The 17,893-nt window shown below is 44.8% G+C and overlaps 1 protein-coding gene across 1 annotated transcript in view; it reads left to right on the top strand.

The window, feature by feature from the left end:
• LOC124719705 overlaps nucleotides 1-15,063 on the top strand; it is an 88,826-nt gene extending 73,763 nt beyond the window's left edge. Inside the window, exons 6-8 of the mRNA XM_047244910.1 lie at nucleotides 1,467-1,666; nucleotides 14,149-14,455; nucleotides 15,006-15,063. Coding sequence (XP_047100866.1) covers nucleotides 1,467-1,666; nucleotides 14,149-14,455; nucleotides 15,006-15,063 — 565 coding nt within the window. The remainder of the gene's footprint in view (nucleotides 1-1,466; nucleotides 1,667-14,148; nucleotides 14,456-15,005) is intronic.
• Nucleotides 15,064-17,893: the final 2,830 nt, after the last annotated feature.

Here is a 17,893-nt window from a genome sequence, read left to right as displayed (position 1 = left end):
GAATGCTGAAGATTAGATGGGTAGATCACATAACTAATGATGAAGTATTGAATAGGATTGGGGAGAAGAGAAGTTTGTGGCACAACTTGACCAGAAGAAGGGATCGGTTGGTAGGACATGTTCTGAGGCATCAAGGGATCACCAATTTAGTATTGGAGGGCAGCGTGCAGGGTAAAAATCATAGGGGGAGACCAAGAGATGAATACACTAAGCAGATTCAGAAGGATGTAGGTTGCAGTAGGTACTGGGAGATGAAGAAGCTTGCACAGGATAGAGTAGCATGGAGAGCTGCATCAAACCAGTCTCAGGACTGAAGACCACAACAACAACAGTCTTTACGGAAAATTATCGCAGATGTCACTTCACCTAAAGCAGATAGGAAACTCCCTGGCAGGTCAGAGCCGTGTGTCGGATCCCCGACGTTTCAAGTGACTGCACTCTCCACTGCAGAGTGAGGATTCTCCCAGGAAGCAACTCCCGAGGCCTCTGGTCACTGCAGTGCCCATCCTTCCGGGAGCGCTGGTCCAGCCAGCCGTGCAGGGGAGCTTCTGTGACGGCTGGAAGGCAGCGGCTGAGGTACTGGCGGAAGTAAGGCTGTGACGGCGGTTCTCGGTTCCTGCCTGCCCAGCTCTATGTCTATCTTTTTAAGGGCGTCATATTCGCCATTGACTTTAAAAATTATTTGTTTTACTATTGCAGTTTCGGCCTATTGAGCCATTTCCAAGTGGTAATGTGTGCTTCAGCTCATGACAGACATGTGTACATGTCAGCGTCTAAAATCATCTATAACAAATTTGAACAATTCATTCATATCCTTAACATAAATATCACATGTTCACTCTCTTGCAATGAATACGAAATTCTTCTTTAAAGAAAAGAGGTATTCTGCGGAAAGCGCTGCAGTTCTGCTGTTTGATGTGTCTGAAACCAGTTAAAACGGTATAGTAGCACAGAACGGAGTGGATGATCTGCAAGAAATAGTTACAATCGGTATCTCACTCTAGTGCTCTGAAATCTAAAGATGAAATCTCGATGCGCTGAAATGCACCAATGGGTTTGCGTTTGTTTGCTGTCTTTCTATGCATCCTTTAAAGAATGAAAAAGTTCCAGGTTTGTGTCCCAGTCTGGCACACAGTACTCATCTACCAGGAAGTATCTTATGCACTGCTGAGTGGAAATCCGTTCTGGATACTTTTAGCCGCACGGGATTAGCCGAGCGGTGTGAGGCGCTGCAGTCATGGGGTGCGGCTGGTCCCGGCGGAGGTTCGAGTCCTCCCTCGGCCATGGGTGTGTGTGTGTTTGTCCTTAGGATAATTTAGGTTAAGTAGTGTGTAAGCTTAGGGACTGATGACCCTAGCAGTTAAGTCCCGTAAGATTTCACACACATTTTTGGATACTTGTACGTTCTTGCATAAACTATACATGCTAGGTTTTCAACTTTTAACCTGGCAGCTTGTGTGCTACAGGCGGCCGCTGTTGAGTGAACGCCTGCTGCGCTATCAGCCGTGGAGCCCCTCCTTTGACGACGACTACAGTGCGCTGTGCAAGGAGCGGCAGCCAGAGGCGTCGCAAATGTTCAGCCTCGCTGACGAACTGTACGCCTTCCATCGTTTCTACTGGTACCATGCAGCTGAGCGCATCGATTCATCCTACGGAAAGATTGTAGGTAAGTTTAATACTGGGGCCCGGCCACTTCACGGTTATGCGCTGACAAGTGTTCAAGTTGTTCGAGGAATGAAATTCAAATATCCTTCTGAATATGTAGTTTTAGCTCTTGCGTGATTTTGCATGCCACGCAAGGTAATCTCTGGTGCTCTTTCCAAAGTCAGTGTTCAGATTCCCCGGCAACTCTCCGTCTGGATCTATGACAAGTTTACGTGACACAAAGGTCAAAGGTGTACCCCCAGCTGCTCGTGGCCCGTGAAGGTTTCGATGCCGGCGATGTACAGAGGCTGTGTGATGTTTTGGAGACGTTACTCAAGTGCCATCTGGCTGCTAATGATTGTGCAACACACTCGAAACAAGTGGGTGTCTCACAAATAATGTTTGCATCCTCAGCCTAACAGGCGACCACCTCACCTGGGGAGTCTGCCAGTGTCTGGTACACTGAACAACTCGTCTCCCTCCCGTAGGAGGCACGCAACACCTCTAAAACAGGGCCCATCCCACAGCACTTTGAACTCCGTCTCTGAACGCCAGTGCAGATAAGACCTTCATACATGTGCGACACGTGCCTCATATAAAAAAGTGTTCCTTCTTATCTTCTATAAACGCTCTAAACTTCTGTACACGTAGTTTTTTTTTCAGACCTAGTCTAAGGCTTGTTTTAAAAATGGCGAATGGTTTCTGCAACTTAACGGCTTCAGACAAGCTAATGTTTAGTCAATACTGTAACGTGTAGTGTTCTACATTTCTCATCTATGATCCTGGCATGATACTGTTCGTATTTACTAATTTTCTTTGACGGACAATATTTCGATTTGTAACTGAACAGTTAATTGTATCAGATACACTGCTAATATTATCCTTACAAGTGTTAATACTATGAACTGTAGTAGGACTGAGGAAACACTGTATTTTCAGCTATCGCACCTGTTTGCTAAAGAACTCTATTTGTTCGAATCACTATATTCTTTAAATTTATTGTTTTACTCTCGTTGCTGGACTTTATCTCTTACTCGATCATCTATCTATCGTGCACCAGACATGAAACGAGCTGTAATCGTCCATTTCTTTCTTTGTAACTCTCTGACAGCTTCTTGTTCGGTAGGGAGTACCTCCATTTAAATGAGAGGAAGGGGGGACAGTGAGCTTGTGCTCCCTCAGCGGAAAAATTATTTATGCCTGCCGTTGTCACTCTTGACCGCTTCAGGCAATCGAACTTGCAGGGTTCTAATTGGTAGTAAACCAACTAATTAAAAAACTAAGGTGGTCGAAAAGGGTTACAACACATAAAGAAGTAAGTCATCATAAGAATATGCGTATATTAGAACCACGGACTGTAATACTGCGAAGAACGGTCTTTACAAAATTTCGGCTGCAGCCGATAATTTACTCCAGACACTCATAAGAATAATAGTGGCACATAAACGGAAATACGCATTGTTAACAAGTTACTAAACAGGCAGACTTTTACCCCATCTGTTTCTAGACTCAGCTGCACTCGGCAGCAACTCTATAACTATGACTGAAACTGTTATGGACACCGAGAACAAACGTGTGAGCTGTAGTTGATGTTTCAATTCCTCACGAGTGGCGACAAGATATTAAAGAATGAGCAGCGACAAGACCTTACAGAGTTGTGGACAACTAACCGTTTGTCTGGAAGCTAACTTTAAGCCCGACATTGAAGATATCTTCAGGGGAATGTTGTCATGATAATCCAGAGAGATCGGAGAGATCGTGGCGTGGCAGTTCGGTCGAGATAGGGAGGGGGGGGGGGAGGGGGAGGGGGAGAGAAAGAAGAAACGGGTGCGAATCTCTTCTGAGCACGTGGCGATGTTGGAGATGGCTTGCGACATCCAGCGGGCTGCTACAACGGCCCTGTCTGAAAGAGTTGCCCTCGCCACTATTAAAACCGTGGTGCTTTACTGTCGGCTGTTTAACGCATCACTGTCCAGCAGAACTAGATGCTTGCCCACAACAGACCAACGTATCAGGAACTGAGTCCTGATTTGCTGTCGCTGCCATTGTGTAAAATCAACTAAATCGCAAATCCGAGGCTACAGATGTCAAAAATACTTCCTGTGTGACGACTATCTGACCCGGTATCGCAGAACCACCTGGCCTATCCCAATTACAAACAAGACCAGTCCAAGTTGCAAATTTTTATTTTTTATTCATTCGATGATTTGTTTCGGACCGAGACCCATTTTCAAATCACCATAACATAGTCGAAAATGGCATTTCCGAAGATGTCAAAAACGTGCAATGAACATTTACAGTGCATGCAGATAACTCATCGAATGAACAAAACCTCGGAACGGTTTTTCGTTCACTGATTACCAGAAGTTGCTGACCCAAACTACAGCAGCATACTGGAAGTTCGTAAAACCACCCATGTTAACTGGGCCCAAATGTACAATCCTTGCACAACTGCATCATCTACACAGCCTCAACTCGAATGATCTAATAAATATAATGTAAACGCATTATTCACGATACTATACTTACATTCTGCATCCCAACAACTACATGCATTGCATCCTCACCATCAAATATATTGAGTTCAGATCCACAGTGTTCTACACCATCAGTCGAGCTCACCGTCATCATCTCAACAGTTTTTTGTGTCGCATCCCTAACATGAAAGACATCCAGTTTTTCCACAACATTCACTCGCCTTCTACTCTCGTCCAACAGATGACGACAACACCAACAGTCACCTTCCACTTTTAACATCCAAGTCACTTGTTCCAAAAAGCAATCCAACTTTATCTTCAGCCACACCAAAACATCAGCTTAAAACCTATACGTAACCTTGTTTCGCCACATAAAACATCAAGACAAAGCAGCAGCATAGCATTCCATCCACATGTCTGCTCCCTCAGCTCCAACGAGATCTTCATCGGTCACATGTAATCTCAATGCTACAACTATACTTTAATGAAAATTGTTACAGTTTCGTAACACAGTCCCAGTCACTATACACTCTACAAAGCACAGATAATTGCTACAACATAGAATCAGATGGTACTGCCAATGGGTGCTTGTGAGACATCCTGATACCAGCACCTCACTCTGCAGATCAGAAACCCTGGGATTGGTGATACACATGAACAAAAACACTGCCACATTTTCCATAAACTGAACAATCTATTGAAAAAGGATTCATTCTCCTCTCATCCATAACAACCACACATTACCAAACAACCTCAACAAGGCAGACTCAGTGCTTCATATCTTAAAGATATACTCACTGTATCTAATGACTGCTCGACAATTCGGTACATACAATGTCACACAAATACGACCACCATATCTCTTGGTCCCAGTTTAAAATACCTGTCTATAACGCCACAAAACGAATTAAATATAGCATTTACAACACAAGACTATAAAGCCACACATTTTGTGAGCGTGTGGGTTGGTGCTATTCTGTCATCCTGCGCAACAGATTAATCTGAGATGTACCCTTTACCCTTTGGCCCCTGCAAGATGCAATTTCCACCCCCACACTACTACAGAAGTCAGACAGACACTCCTAAAGTTCTAAAGAGAAATGCCTGAATAACTTTCAGCAATAAATACCTTCCGGAGTCGTCCACTGTAAGGAAATGACACAAAAATTCACAAAATGTCTTACGTAACTAGTGGGATACTTGGGTACTGGAGTAGTGCTAGTTAGTGTAAGATATACATGAAAGTAACGAAAATTATTATTTATTTTGCAAAAATTCTGAGAAATCACAATAGCACTTTTAGTTATGAATTGAACACGTTATTTGTGGGTTCTTTTCAGAATGTGAAGTTACCTCTTAAGGATAGGATTCGGTAATGAAATTTCTATACAAAGTTTAAGATTGTTATTGACTTGGCAGAATGGCTGAGAGCCGCACCTACTCAACTTGAATAATTATCGGTTAGAATGCTGCTAGGTACAGTGGAGGCTGTCACGTGTGATATGCAGTGAAGGGTACTGTTGTGGAGGAAATGTGGGGGTCGCAAGAGCTGTAGCTGCGATGACTGCTGTCTGCGCCGCTCGCTGCCGACAAATAAGACAACTCTCGTTCTATCTGGATTGACCTTCGCCAATCAAACTCTCCCTACGCCTTGATGAAGTCGAGGACTCCTATTCGCCCCTAGTCTAGCTATTGGCGTGGTACACAGGTCAGATAACCAGTCCACCGCGATGCCACTCAAAAATTCGCTCGCAGGCGTTTAACTATTACTCAGTCCGTTCTCACCGCACAATAAGTGTGGCGGCCAACACAGTGAACAACATTTAATCGCAAGGACTCAATACACAGTTGCACTTCGATTCGCTCTCGACAGAGGTGCTCTCCCAGTGAAGTACTGAGGAGAGACTTGTTCCTCGTTCTTTGAGTACACGTACGAGCGCGCACGCTCTCGTTATGTGTTCTCGCTCCAAGAGCGACAACGGAACGGCCCCTCTGCACGCCAGACGTGAAGGGGTATATCTTTCGATCTCTTCCATTACTCCTTCAGCTCAAGGCGTCAGAAATATCCTCTGCCAGTCAGCATTGCTCTTCTAAAACGGGAGAATGACGTTTTGTTTAAGGTGACCAATCCGGAAATCTGTAGTATCGGTGTTTGGCGTTTGCTGTCTCCCTGTGAAAATCTCTGAAACTGCGTGCTATGTGTAAAGAATGCGTAGGCTGGCCGCTCCCACACAATGTAGCGGAATTTGCTTTTAAGCCGAACACGGGGTCGTCCTTTCACTAGGGCTAACGCTGTCTGCTCTACAGGCGGTCACTGGCCGACGTAGATAGCTTGTGACCGGCCTCCTGGGGTGCAGTTGCCTCTCTCGAGCTAGAAGCTCCTGTGACCGTCGAGTCTGGAATGTGTGTGTGTGTACGCCAGCCTCGGGTATTTCAACCACGGTGCGCACTTGCGATTTATTAGTTATCTGCATATCGTTTACATGAATTCATACAATACTGACTTTATCTTATCGAGTTTGGGCTCGAATGAAGCGCCTTGATGTGCAGAATATGATTGTGGGGGCGGAATATGGAAGCAATGAAGGAGACCACGACGTCTTACAATTTCAGGAAATTCTTATGAGAGGCTGCTCATGACTCCATTACTTTCGACCTCCTTAAAAAAAAAAGAGAGAGAGAGAGAGAGAGAGAGAAGCAAAACTGTTATTTCCTACTAGCTCTAGTCAAGTTGTGTGATATCATACTGTACGCTAGTTTACATCCGACGGCTCCCCTACGATTTAAGGGTAGTGTCTTTGTATACTAATCAAAACGTCATGGAACCCAGGTTCGAACCTCGCTACTGCTTAAATTTAGAACAAAAATCGTCAGTAATGATGGATGGGAGGATAGAGCTTCAAGGCACTTTTTTCCACTGCTCCTAAAACCCTGAAGAGTCAGCAGTGCTCAAAGGCATGAGAATGCAGAAGGTAATGGGAACCACTGGTGTCTGTCCACAGGACATGTGGCCTACAATTGAAAAGTGGTATGATGACTCCTCCACTGGCGAAATATTCCGCAATAGTCGCACATTCAGATCTGTGGGAGGAAACTGGCAAGTGCCAGGTGTCCCAATGAATTATGTTTACTGTATAGCTCCTTGCCTGGCACACCATGCTTCTTTTGTCACTGTAAATCTTACTCAACAGCATATCTCCATCTGCCTCGATAACTTCACCTCTTGGTGTAGCCTCTGCTACATCAAAAACACTTTTGTTAAAAACCCAAGGAATTATTACAATAAATACCACCAATCATTTCTCTCTCCCTAACTTCCACCATGGCACACATAAACATGACTGTGTGGTGGTACTCTCTTCAAAAGTAAGCTGGTTCGAATCCAGGTGATGGAAGAAATTTGCATTGCTGGTATTTCCCCAGTAATGGGAGGAGGAATTGAAGCATAAAGTTTCTCATCACCAGACCTCGTGTCAGTGTTCTACATTACATTACCTCTCCTCAGTGTATCATGATACACTGATGCCTGTGACACTGTTGAGGGTGACACATGTGGTGTCGACGATACTCGCCTGCAGCAAATCGACAATCGACCACCGCAGAGATGCTGTACACGTAAGCAGCATCGCCACCGCCTATGAGAAAGAAGCAGTAAGCCACGCCTCCTGTAGCTTCGAGGCGCCACACACGACAAGTATTTCCAGTTGTGCCAGTGCCTGGTACGAGTTCTGCCAGAGTCCAGCCTCTGTTCTGTCTACGAGGGTATCAACAGTTCCATGACGACTGCATGGAAGCGACGAATTTTCTGCCTTCAGAGTGCAGTGTCGGCGTAACGTCACTCAGTCAAGCCTAGGCCAAGCATGCACGTACAGAGAGTCGAGGGCCAACAACAGACACATATTTGGCACAGTTGTAGTAAACGTTCAGTGCTCATCGTCTGCAGACTTGCACTGTAATGCCGCTCAGTGTTTTCAGCAGCTCCTGCGTATTTGAACCCCAATTAATACGTGCTCCCACAGTCACAGCCGCGAGGAGTTAAAAATAAGTTTATCGCTTTCCAAACAACAAGGCGTTCTTTTCATTGACTGTTTCATTAATGTACTTGTAAATTTATTAAAACCATGACACAACAACATGTGTGTCGGAAGTGGATGTTAAGCTCTTAACGCATCCATTATAGTCATGTACACTCAACAGATAACTTCGAGTCACAGTTCTCTCACAATGCAAGGACAGTGCCCAATTACGTGGAGGAAGATAAGCGCTTGCAGTAAGGCGGTGGACTTGCTGCTCCATTCCTCTCTGCTGACATGGGCAGAGGACTCTCACTTTCTTATATCTTGGAATAATCACGGAACCCCATCCTACAACAAACTCAAATTAAGAAAACAGCAAACTCTACAATGTGGGGATTCCATCATCCAGCCATCCTCTGTACTTGGAAAAAACCCACTGAACGAGGCGATGCTGTGGTAAGCTGGTGGCTACAAACTTGATTTTCGACCAAATTTAGTTTCTCTGTGATGTCCCTACACAGCGTAAGGTGAATGACACGACGGTTCCTATGGATGGACCCAGTTGTCCTGCTTCCCCGTTCTTCCCAATTCTGGGTTATGCTCTAATAGCTGTTTCACCAACAGGACGTTAACCCCTGATCTTGTCTCTTCCTTCGTCTTTCCAAAAGCCTTAGTGGCCCCAGTGTTACTTTCGCCAATATAGCTTGGATCTCAGCACTCTCAAAAATTTACCATTCCTTACAGTCTTAGAACACCTTGCATTCTGTATCATATCTGCAGTCTCAGACGCAACCTCTATCAGCTGATTAGATTGCCCTCTCTTCTGAAGTTCATCAGACTTTGTCACAAATTGTAAACGTCCCATAAACTTGGGGAACAAAAGCACTTTTTCTCGCCTATCCTCTGGATACCTAGGCTTCTGGCGCGCCTATACCAACATGTCATATCCACCCTCCACTTGCCACACTTCTGTATCCTATTCGAGCGGAACTTCAGCTGGCTAGTTCTTCCTGTTCCAGAATAGTATGTAGACACTTACTCCTCCAACCAGCTATAATCCTAGCGTCTACGCCTCTTCAATATGTAGATGATCCCGCTTCCAGCCTCCTGACCACTGTCATCCCTCCCTCAACCTCCTTCTACCCACATCAACTTGTCAATCATACTTCCCAGCCCACTCCAACACCTTGAATACATACACCCTTTCTGGCCGGCACCTGCATCATACTGTATTACCCTCGTAGTAGTTATTGGGAACTGACTGCCAGTGACTTGCCAGAAGCAAGAGCCTTATCTTCACCATAGCACCATCATCAACTTCAATGTACATGTGTTTATGTAGAAACGCTATGTCTTTTATTTTTTTGAAACCTATCATTTTATTCATTCTCCCATAAAAACTATACTGGCCTAACTTCGATAGGCTGAAGAGCAGCAAAGTGTCCGAAGCTTGCGCACCACGCGATAATGTGGTGGGAGAGGAATGAATAACAAAGAAAATGGAGTGTTTACGACAAAGTCGTGCATTCGGCCTTTCACAGAACGTGCCGGTGTATAAGAATCTTTCAGAACTTATTCGTCTTACTGGGTATACATTTGCGCTGAACACGCCAATGAACTATACAGGGTGAGTCACCTAACATTACCGCTGGATATATTTCGTAAACCAGATCAAATACTGACGAATCGATTCCACAGACCGAACGTGAGGAGAGGGGCTAGTGTAATTGGTTAATACAAACCATAAAAAAATGCACAAACATACGTTTTTTTAAATGGAGCCACGTTAGTTTTGTTAGCACATCTGAACATATAAACAAATACGTAATCAGTGCCGTTTGTAGCATTGTAAAATGTTAATTACATCCAGAGATATTGTAACCTAAAGTTGACGCTTGAGTAACACTCCTCCGCTGTTCGATCGTGTGTATCGGAGAGCACCGAATTACGTAGGGATCCAAAGGGAACGGTGATGGACCTTAGGTACAGAAGAGACTGGAACAGCACATTACGTCCACATGCTAACACCTTTTTATTGGTCTTTTTCACTGACGCACATGTACATTACCATGAGGGGTGAAGTACACGCACACACGTGGTTTCCGTTTTCAATTACGGAGTGGAATAGAGTGCGTCCCGACATGTCAGGCCAATAGATGTTCAATGTGGTGGCCATCATTTGCCGCACACAATTGCAATCTCTGGCGTAATGAATGTCGTACACGCCGCAGTACATCTGGTGTAATGCTGCCGCAGGCTGCCACAATACGTTGTTTCATATCCTCTGGGGTTGCAAGCACATCGCGGTACACATTCTCCTTTAACGTACCCCACAGAAAGAAGTCCAGAGGTGTAAGATCAGGAGAACGGGCTGGCCAATTTATGCGTCCTCCACGTCCTATGAAACCCCCGTCGAACATCCCGTCAAGGGTCAGCCTAGTGTTAATTGCGGTATGTGCAGGTGCACCATCATGCTGATTCCACATACGTCGACGCGTTTCCAGTGGGACATTTTCGAGCAACGTTGGCAGATCACTCTGTAGAAACGCGATGTATGTTGCAGCTGTTTGGGCCCCTGCAGTGAGGTGAGGACCAATGAGGTGGTCGCCAATGATTCCGCACCATACATTTACAGTCCACGGTCGCTGTCGCTCTACCTGTCTGAGCCAGCAAGGATTGTCCACGGACCAGTAATGCATGTTCTGTAGATTCACTGCCCAGTGGTTTGTGAAACCCGCTTCATCGGTAAACAGGTAGAACTGCAACGCATTCTCTGTTAATGCCCATTGACAGAATTGCACTCGATGACTAAAGTCATCACCATGTAATTGCTGATGTAGCGACACATGAAACGGGTGAAAGCGGTGACGATGCAGTATGCGCATGACACTACTTTGACTCAGTCCACCGGCTCTCGCAATGTCCCGTGTACTCATGTGTGGGTTCATGGCAACAGCAGCTAACACACCAACTGCACCCGCTTCTCCTGTGATGGGCCTGTTACAGACCCGTTTGCGTGGTACGACCATACCTGTTGCATACAGTTGGCGGTAGATGTTTTGCAATGTGCGGCGCGTTGGATGCTCTCTGTCCTGGTACCGTTCTGCATACACCCTGCAAGCTTCAGCTGCATTTCGTCGACACTCGCCATAGATGAGTATCATCTCCGCCTTTTCAGAGTTCGAATACACCATGGTCACAGTTCCTACAACACTACACTATCACAGACGTCTGGTAACACGGTGTACTACAGTTGGTCTGCGTGCGGAGACGAATGCAGAATAACAATAGCAGCAAGCGCTACATGCGGACATTGCGACAGCTATACCAAACCACAACAGTGCGCTACAGCCACACTCGTAAACACGGTCGTCATCGTAAACATGTCCCTGCAGATGCTGCTCGCCGACCGTGGCCCGTGTTTGTTACAAGACGCAACTGAATGTCGGAGGTTTCAAGCGTCAACTTTAGGTTACAATATCTCCGGATGTAATTAACATTTTACAATGCAACAAACGGCACTGATTACGTATTTGTTTATATGTTCAGATGTGCTAACAAAACTAACGTGGCTCCATTTAAAAAAAACTTACGTTTGTGTAAAAAAACCTACTTCCGTGCATTTTTCTATGGTTTGTGTTAAACAGTTACACTAGCCCCTCTCCTCACGTTCGGTCTGTGGAATCGGTTCGTCAGTATTTGATGTGGTTTACGAAATATATCCAGCAGTAACGTTAGATGACTCACCCTGTATACATTGGATGATGTGTAGCATATCAGTATCATTCTCCTTTGATTTGTACTCCGAACAGGAATAGTGCTCGAGCAAAACGACCATCAGGACTTCTCAGAATGCAGTAGGTAAAACCGTCATCAAGCTGAGGCCTGGTTTGGTCACCACAGTGCTTCGTCAGCCACTGTCCTACTGCAGGTTGTCGTCACTCGCCGTCTTCCTACTTCTGAACTAACTTACCCAGTTAATAATTGTGGGACACAGTTAATTATTGGGTCTCTGAACAATTCTACAGTTCCAACATTTTCGATTTCCATAAATCAATGTCAGAGGTGAAAGAAGAGATAAGTGACAGAAGGAATCTCTGGAGCAATGGCTGAATCCCAAATCTCTGGAGTTGTAATCCCACATTCATCCACTCAGCAGATGAGGCATGTATGTCCCAATTGCATTTATTGCTGCATTATTATCATTACACTAGGTACGAGTGAGACGAAGTAATTACATTTTTCTCCGTGCTTTAGAATGTATGCAAACAGAGTATTAACAGTAAATCGTTCATTGTGGTAAAGGTACTTCCAAAATCGTCAGTTACTGTATTTTGTTGTGCTTTTTCTCGACAATCTCGTGCTAACGAAATAAACTGGTGACAAATATGCTCCATCACTTTTTTTTACGCTGCGTGGTGGGGTCACTAAGTTCACGGAGGAAAGTGAAATATCACAAAGTCGAGAATTCAGCCTGCATCCAATTTCTTTGTACAGGACGCCAATGGAGTTATGTCAAAAGAGTATATTCTATATGGACGTAGTTAGATATAAAAAAATACGTATCCAACGGATCAGTGTATGGACGATCACACCTTCCTCAGATATCTATGTGTCTCGCTGTCCCCCTTGCTTTATTGCGGATCGTTCTAGTAATTCTGCTTAGAAAGACTTCCTCAACACTTGTGTCAATTTTCCATTAATCTTTCAACGTTGAGCCACATGCGGCTTTATTATTCTTCATATTCAGTTACTTGTGTGGTAAGATCAAAAGTTTGTCATGATGATTTCAAAAGGTTGTTGAGGTGGTAATGTTGGGATTTCGTGGTAACCATTTTAATATGTCTTTAAATGTTGCAGAACCAAATAGAATCCGAGAATAAGTTGTTCATTAAGAAACCCACACATCTGAACAACGAAACGAGACTCAAGCTCCTTCCTTCTACAACCACACAAGATCCGTGACTGCCTTGTCATGGAGCTGAGATACTGAAAACTTCTGTTGTACAGAGAAATGGAAGTTCCCATTCATGCAAACTTCAAGAGAATGTGGTCCTGACAGGTATTCTGATCACACAATGACCCACATAAGGTGAGGTAGGTTCCCTTGCAACTCTTGCTGATAATGGGTACTTCCCTTAGACAAGAAAACAATATTTTTCCTGAGCAAACAGTGGTATATGGCACATTTATAAGTAAACAACACTCTTGAGCGAGACATGGCACAAGTCGCCACAACAAAGTACAGTAGGTTACAAATCGTTGCTCTACACCATTGTCAGATAATTCAGTAACAAACATGGGCCTAAATCCTTTCGTATTCATATTTTTTCAGTGTGGTCGTGCATTGTTGAAGAAGATGCTTGAAGTCCAACTGCTCTTTTGCAAATTATTTTCATTGGAGACTGCTAATCTGATTAAGAGTGGGTGACACACGTTTCCTGTCACTTTTTATTGCTTCCAATATGTGGTATGTTTTTGAGACAGCCTAAAAATACAGGACATTTATCTCAATCAGGCATGGCTACTTTACGAGGGGGACTGAGGCAAATGGTCTCATCATACCTTACATAGGTTTTCCTATCTGCGGATGTTCATGCACCCACGAATCCTCCACTAATCTCTCCTTTACAAGATAACTGTTGGTCCATGGATTCGGAACTCAAAGACTGCAGTGCTGAAACAAAAATATAATTCTGATAACATTGTTTTTTTGCCATCTTCAGTGCAGGACTATCAATAAAACCTATTTACTTCCTCATTTTTACTATGTCAAGAGCGATACAGGGACTTCTTGGACACCCTGTAGATGAAATAGACGTGCATAGTAACACGATATCTGTCTTTCTTAATACTCCTACTTTGTGTTGACATGCCGCCTTACATAGTTCTGGGTAACTGAACCTGGGTAATGTGGGTAAACGACGCCCAGGCTCGTCATCCAGAGAAGACTTTGGATTCAGCTGCCTGCAGTGTACGGCCACCACCTACTTGCTGTCGTTTTCTTGCAGACGGGGAGTGGCAGCTGGAGGACAGAAGCCACGATACGCTCTCCGTGGACACTGACTGCGTGCAGCTGTTGGTGAACGCCCTGGACCACCCCACGTGTCCGCTGGAAGACCTGCCACTGGAAGCCGTGAAGCAGCGCGAGCGGTGCCGCGAGCAGCTGTGGGACGACGTGGTGCAGAGGTCGCCCCACATACCCGTCACCAGCTACCTGGCCTACACGCAGAGGGTGGACGTCAACCTCTGTCTGCTGGCCTGGATGGCTGTCAACTCGTACGGCATTTGTCAGGACGTCCCGTTTAGTATGATACAGTCGGTGCACGATGCTCGCTGCTATTTCAATAGTCCTGACGATCAATCATGTCTGCAGTCGAACGCTACAGACGCCATCTGCTCTGTTTCCAGAGCTATTCTGTTGCTAAAGTGTCGCGACTTTTCCGTCATTCGGACTTCCCATAATTGTACGTTCACTAGGTTCGGATTTGGAGTATTCCGTAGTACTAACAGGATGCTCTATCAAAAGCTAACAGAAGAAACACTAAACTACAAGAACAGTTTAAACAACGCCACCTTGAAATACAAGGATTTCAAAATAGACAGCTTGAAGCCTTTAGAAATCTCATTTATACTGATAAATATCATTTTCCGTTTTTCGACTGCCGGAGTATACATGTATCTTCCCCAGTTACGCAACTTGCCTGGAAAGATACTCTTGTCCTTTCAGATCACGTGCATAGTCCAGATCCTGTGTTCTGAGGTCGTGTATCGTATGGCAGGCGTCCCTGACTTACCTACAGCAGTGCTGATAGACAGCGCCCTCACACTTCTCAGCTGTATCTGGCTGAACTCATTCTGCTACCAGATGTATTCTTGTGTTCGCCATCTCAGGCTTCCTAACCAGCTACTACCTGCTGAAGTAAGCCAGTTATTCTGTCGTGAGGTGCTGTGTGTGCTTATACCGTGGAGTATAGTATGTGTGGCAGCTGTTGCTTTGGAAAAGACGAGTAAATATTACCTGATCTACAGTCGTATGGTAGTCCTTGCAGGGATTTCAGTGTCTGTGGCATTCAATTTGGTTTGTCTCGGACTGCTTGGATACATGTACCTACGTAATCGGTGCTCCATGCGGCAACTCGAAATTGTTGATAACAAGAAATTTGCCTCAAAGAAGGAATGTCTTTTTATGTCAGTTAAGGCCATTATATTAAGTGGAACAGGAATTATTATTAGAACTGGGTTCCACCAAGCTCAGGGAATAGCGCAGGTAGTGTACTATATGCATCTAGTTACGATGGTGCAAGGACCAGTGCTCTTCGTCTGTTTCGTTTGCAATGGAACGACGCTCCCCATACTCAAGAACAGGATACTTCTTTGGTGGGACCCAACCAACATCCCTGCAGGTCTAGAGCTGTGTTCGGCAGCCGAGAGGAATCTGGCCAGGAGAAACAATGAACAGTCTCCCTTTTCAGAATCCTCGCTGTAGCCTCCTTCAGTATTTTTCGCAAATAACTGTTTCCACACTACACTGCATTAAACCCAGCAATAACAATGGACTCTACCTGGTATGACAATATTAAATGTCATTAAATCTGATATGGTACAGCCAGTATTTCTCTTTCCTAACGTCTCCTTCATTTATAACTGTGTGCTTATTTGTGAGTGGTAGCCTCTGTCTACCTATTCTAATGCACTGAGACTACTTACTAAAATTGTTGGGAAATGCTTCGTGTATACAACAGGCTGCGTCAATCACACGGCCTGTTATATACAAGGAAAACGCAGCACGTTGTCGGAGGAATTCCCGTTCGTCAGTGTCATCTACCGTGGCGATGGTGCATTTCTGGACACCTGTTCGTAGGACGTTTTTTCTCCGTTTTCCCTGCATAACGATGCTGGATGGCGAAACCCTGCTCAACCAGCACTGCTTAAATTGTTCACTTTTAACGTACGCTACACATATGTCACTGAGTGACTCCCACCCCGGTCGCCCGCCCATATTGCGTCGCGTCACTGGAAAGCCAGCACGCGACACACAAAATCACGAAACCAGCATCAGATCTGCATAATTACTCTGTACTGATTGTCAGCACATTTAGACGTTAGTCACAAATACATACAGTAGTAATGTAGAAGCTGGATTTATTTTTCTGTTAATTTTCCGTCTCCTGCAACCGACAGAGCTTTGTCGCTGCGTCAGAGACCGATTGTTGCTGCCAGCACCGCGGAATGTTGGCGGTTTTAACTCTCCCGCGAGTAATGGCGGTTTTGTGAAATAAGCGAAAACGGGAGAAGAATTCAGATGCAAGTGTTCATCATCGAAATGAGAGTGAATCCCTACTTGACGCATGTCTACCCACAGCAAGAACTCGCGTAGGTGTGTGTCCTTCCCCACATGTGAATCACAGCCCTAGTCGCCGGCCAGTTGTACCACTGTAACGCATCCGAACTGTGCTGTTTCGTACTCGGCACATTCATGGATGGCCTGTCACAGCTGCCTCCAGCTGATGTTACGCTACACCCCCGAGAAGGAGGCGATTGAGTGAAAGAATCTCCCGGTAAACATGTAAGGAAATCGTAAAGAAGTACCGTCAAAACGTTTTTATCGAAGCCAAATAACTCACTGATGCTGTTTTATTACGCTCGCGTGGATCACACGCGTCGTGCGGAATACGTGGAACGGTAAGAGCTGGAACGTATTTACACTCCATGGTTTTGAAGATGTATAATGGACAGAAAAATTGCTCTAGAGCCAAGGAGAAATCTTAGTCGTGTACGTAGAATTAGCGAATATGTTGTCATCAGGCATCGCTTACGATGACGTAATTAAAAAGTTTACAGCATCATTTCTTTGTATCGATGTGTTAAATGGTAACAGATAAGAAAGGATTTCTCGAATGCCTTTACACGCTGCTCATGATAGGAGGAAGACTGCATTCAAGTCAACTATTAATTCACTGAGAAGGCAAAGAAATGGAAAAAGCTTGCCTCAGCGTTATTATTCTGTCGTGTAGCTGGGTGGCGCCTATCGCGAGAATGAAGTCCGCCAAAACTTTGGTTTACGATGCCTGACTTCGTTATGTGCTCCCCGCTGGCGTACGTGAATCTGTGAACACACACCGGGCTTCATGTGTTCGACCGTAGAGATACACATATACACGGCGCCTGCATCTATCCTTCCCGTGTTGTGGTTCGAAACCAAATGGATTAGACGGTTGCACTATCTGCAACTGCAATCAAGTACTGACTTCAACAACTGATCTTGTTGCATTAGTATCACTCATTTGGTAATTCAATTACTCTACTTTCTGCAAGATTCGCGACGTTAATGCGATAACTGTCCTTGTTACGTTTGGCCATGTGGAACGACAGCAAACGTTTCAAAAACTGTCCTACCAACTCTTTATTTTCACAAATGGCAGAATTACAGGAATGCGACGAATTTCTCTTCTTGTTGGACTGTGGCTCACTCAGCTGGCCTCTTCCACAGAATCGGTTGGCGGGAATCATATAGTTTTCTGGCCATTTCCTCACGACTAAGTCTCATGTGTGGCATTATGCTTTAAGAAGTGACATCCGTAACGTCCTATATTTACACGGAATAAAAACCTACGACTTGTGCTTTATATAGTACAAATGACGAACCAATATCGAGATAAGAAGAAAACGTTGCTTGTAGAGTAAATTCATAATAGTGGGTTAGAGATTAACGCTCTGTCGTGTCAAAAATTTTCTCCATTCGTAGAGTTTCAG

This window comes from Schistocerca piceifrons, chromosome 11 (assembly GCF_021461385.2).
Source record: "Schistocerca piceifrons isolate TAMUIC-IGC-003096 chromosome 11, iqSchPice1.1, whole genome shotgun sequence".
Classification (NCBI taxonomy): domain Eukaryota; kingdom Metazoa; phylum Arthropoda; class Insecta; order Orthoptera; family Acrididae; genus Schistocerca; species Schistocerca piceifrons.
The sequence above is the reverse complement of the archived record's forward strand: the minus strand, read 5'-3'. Positions and strand labels throughout refer to the sequence as shown.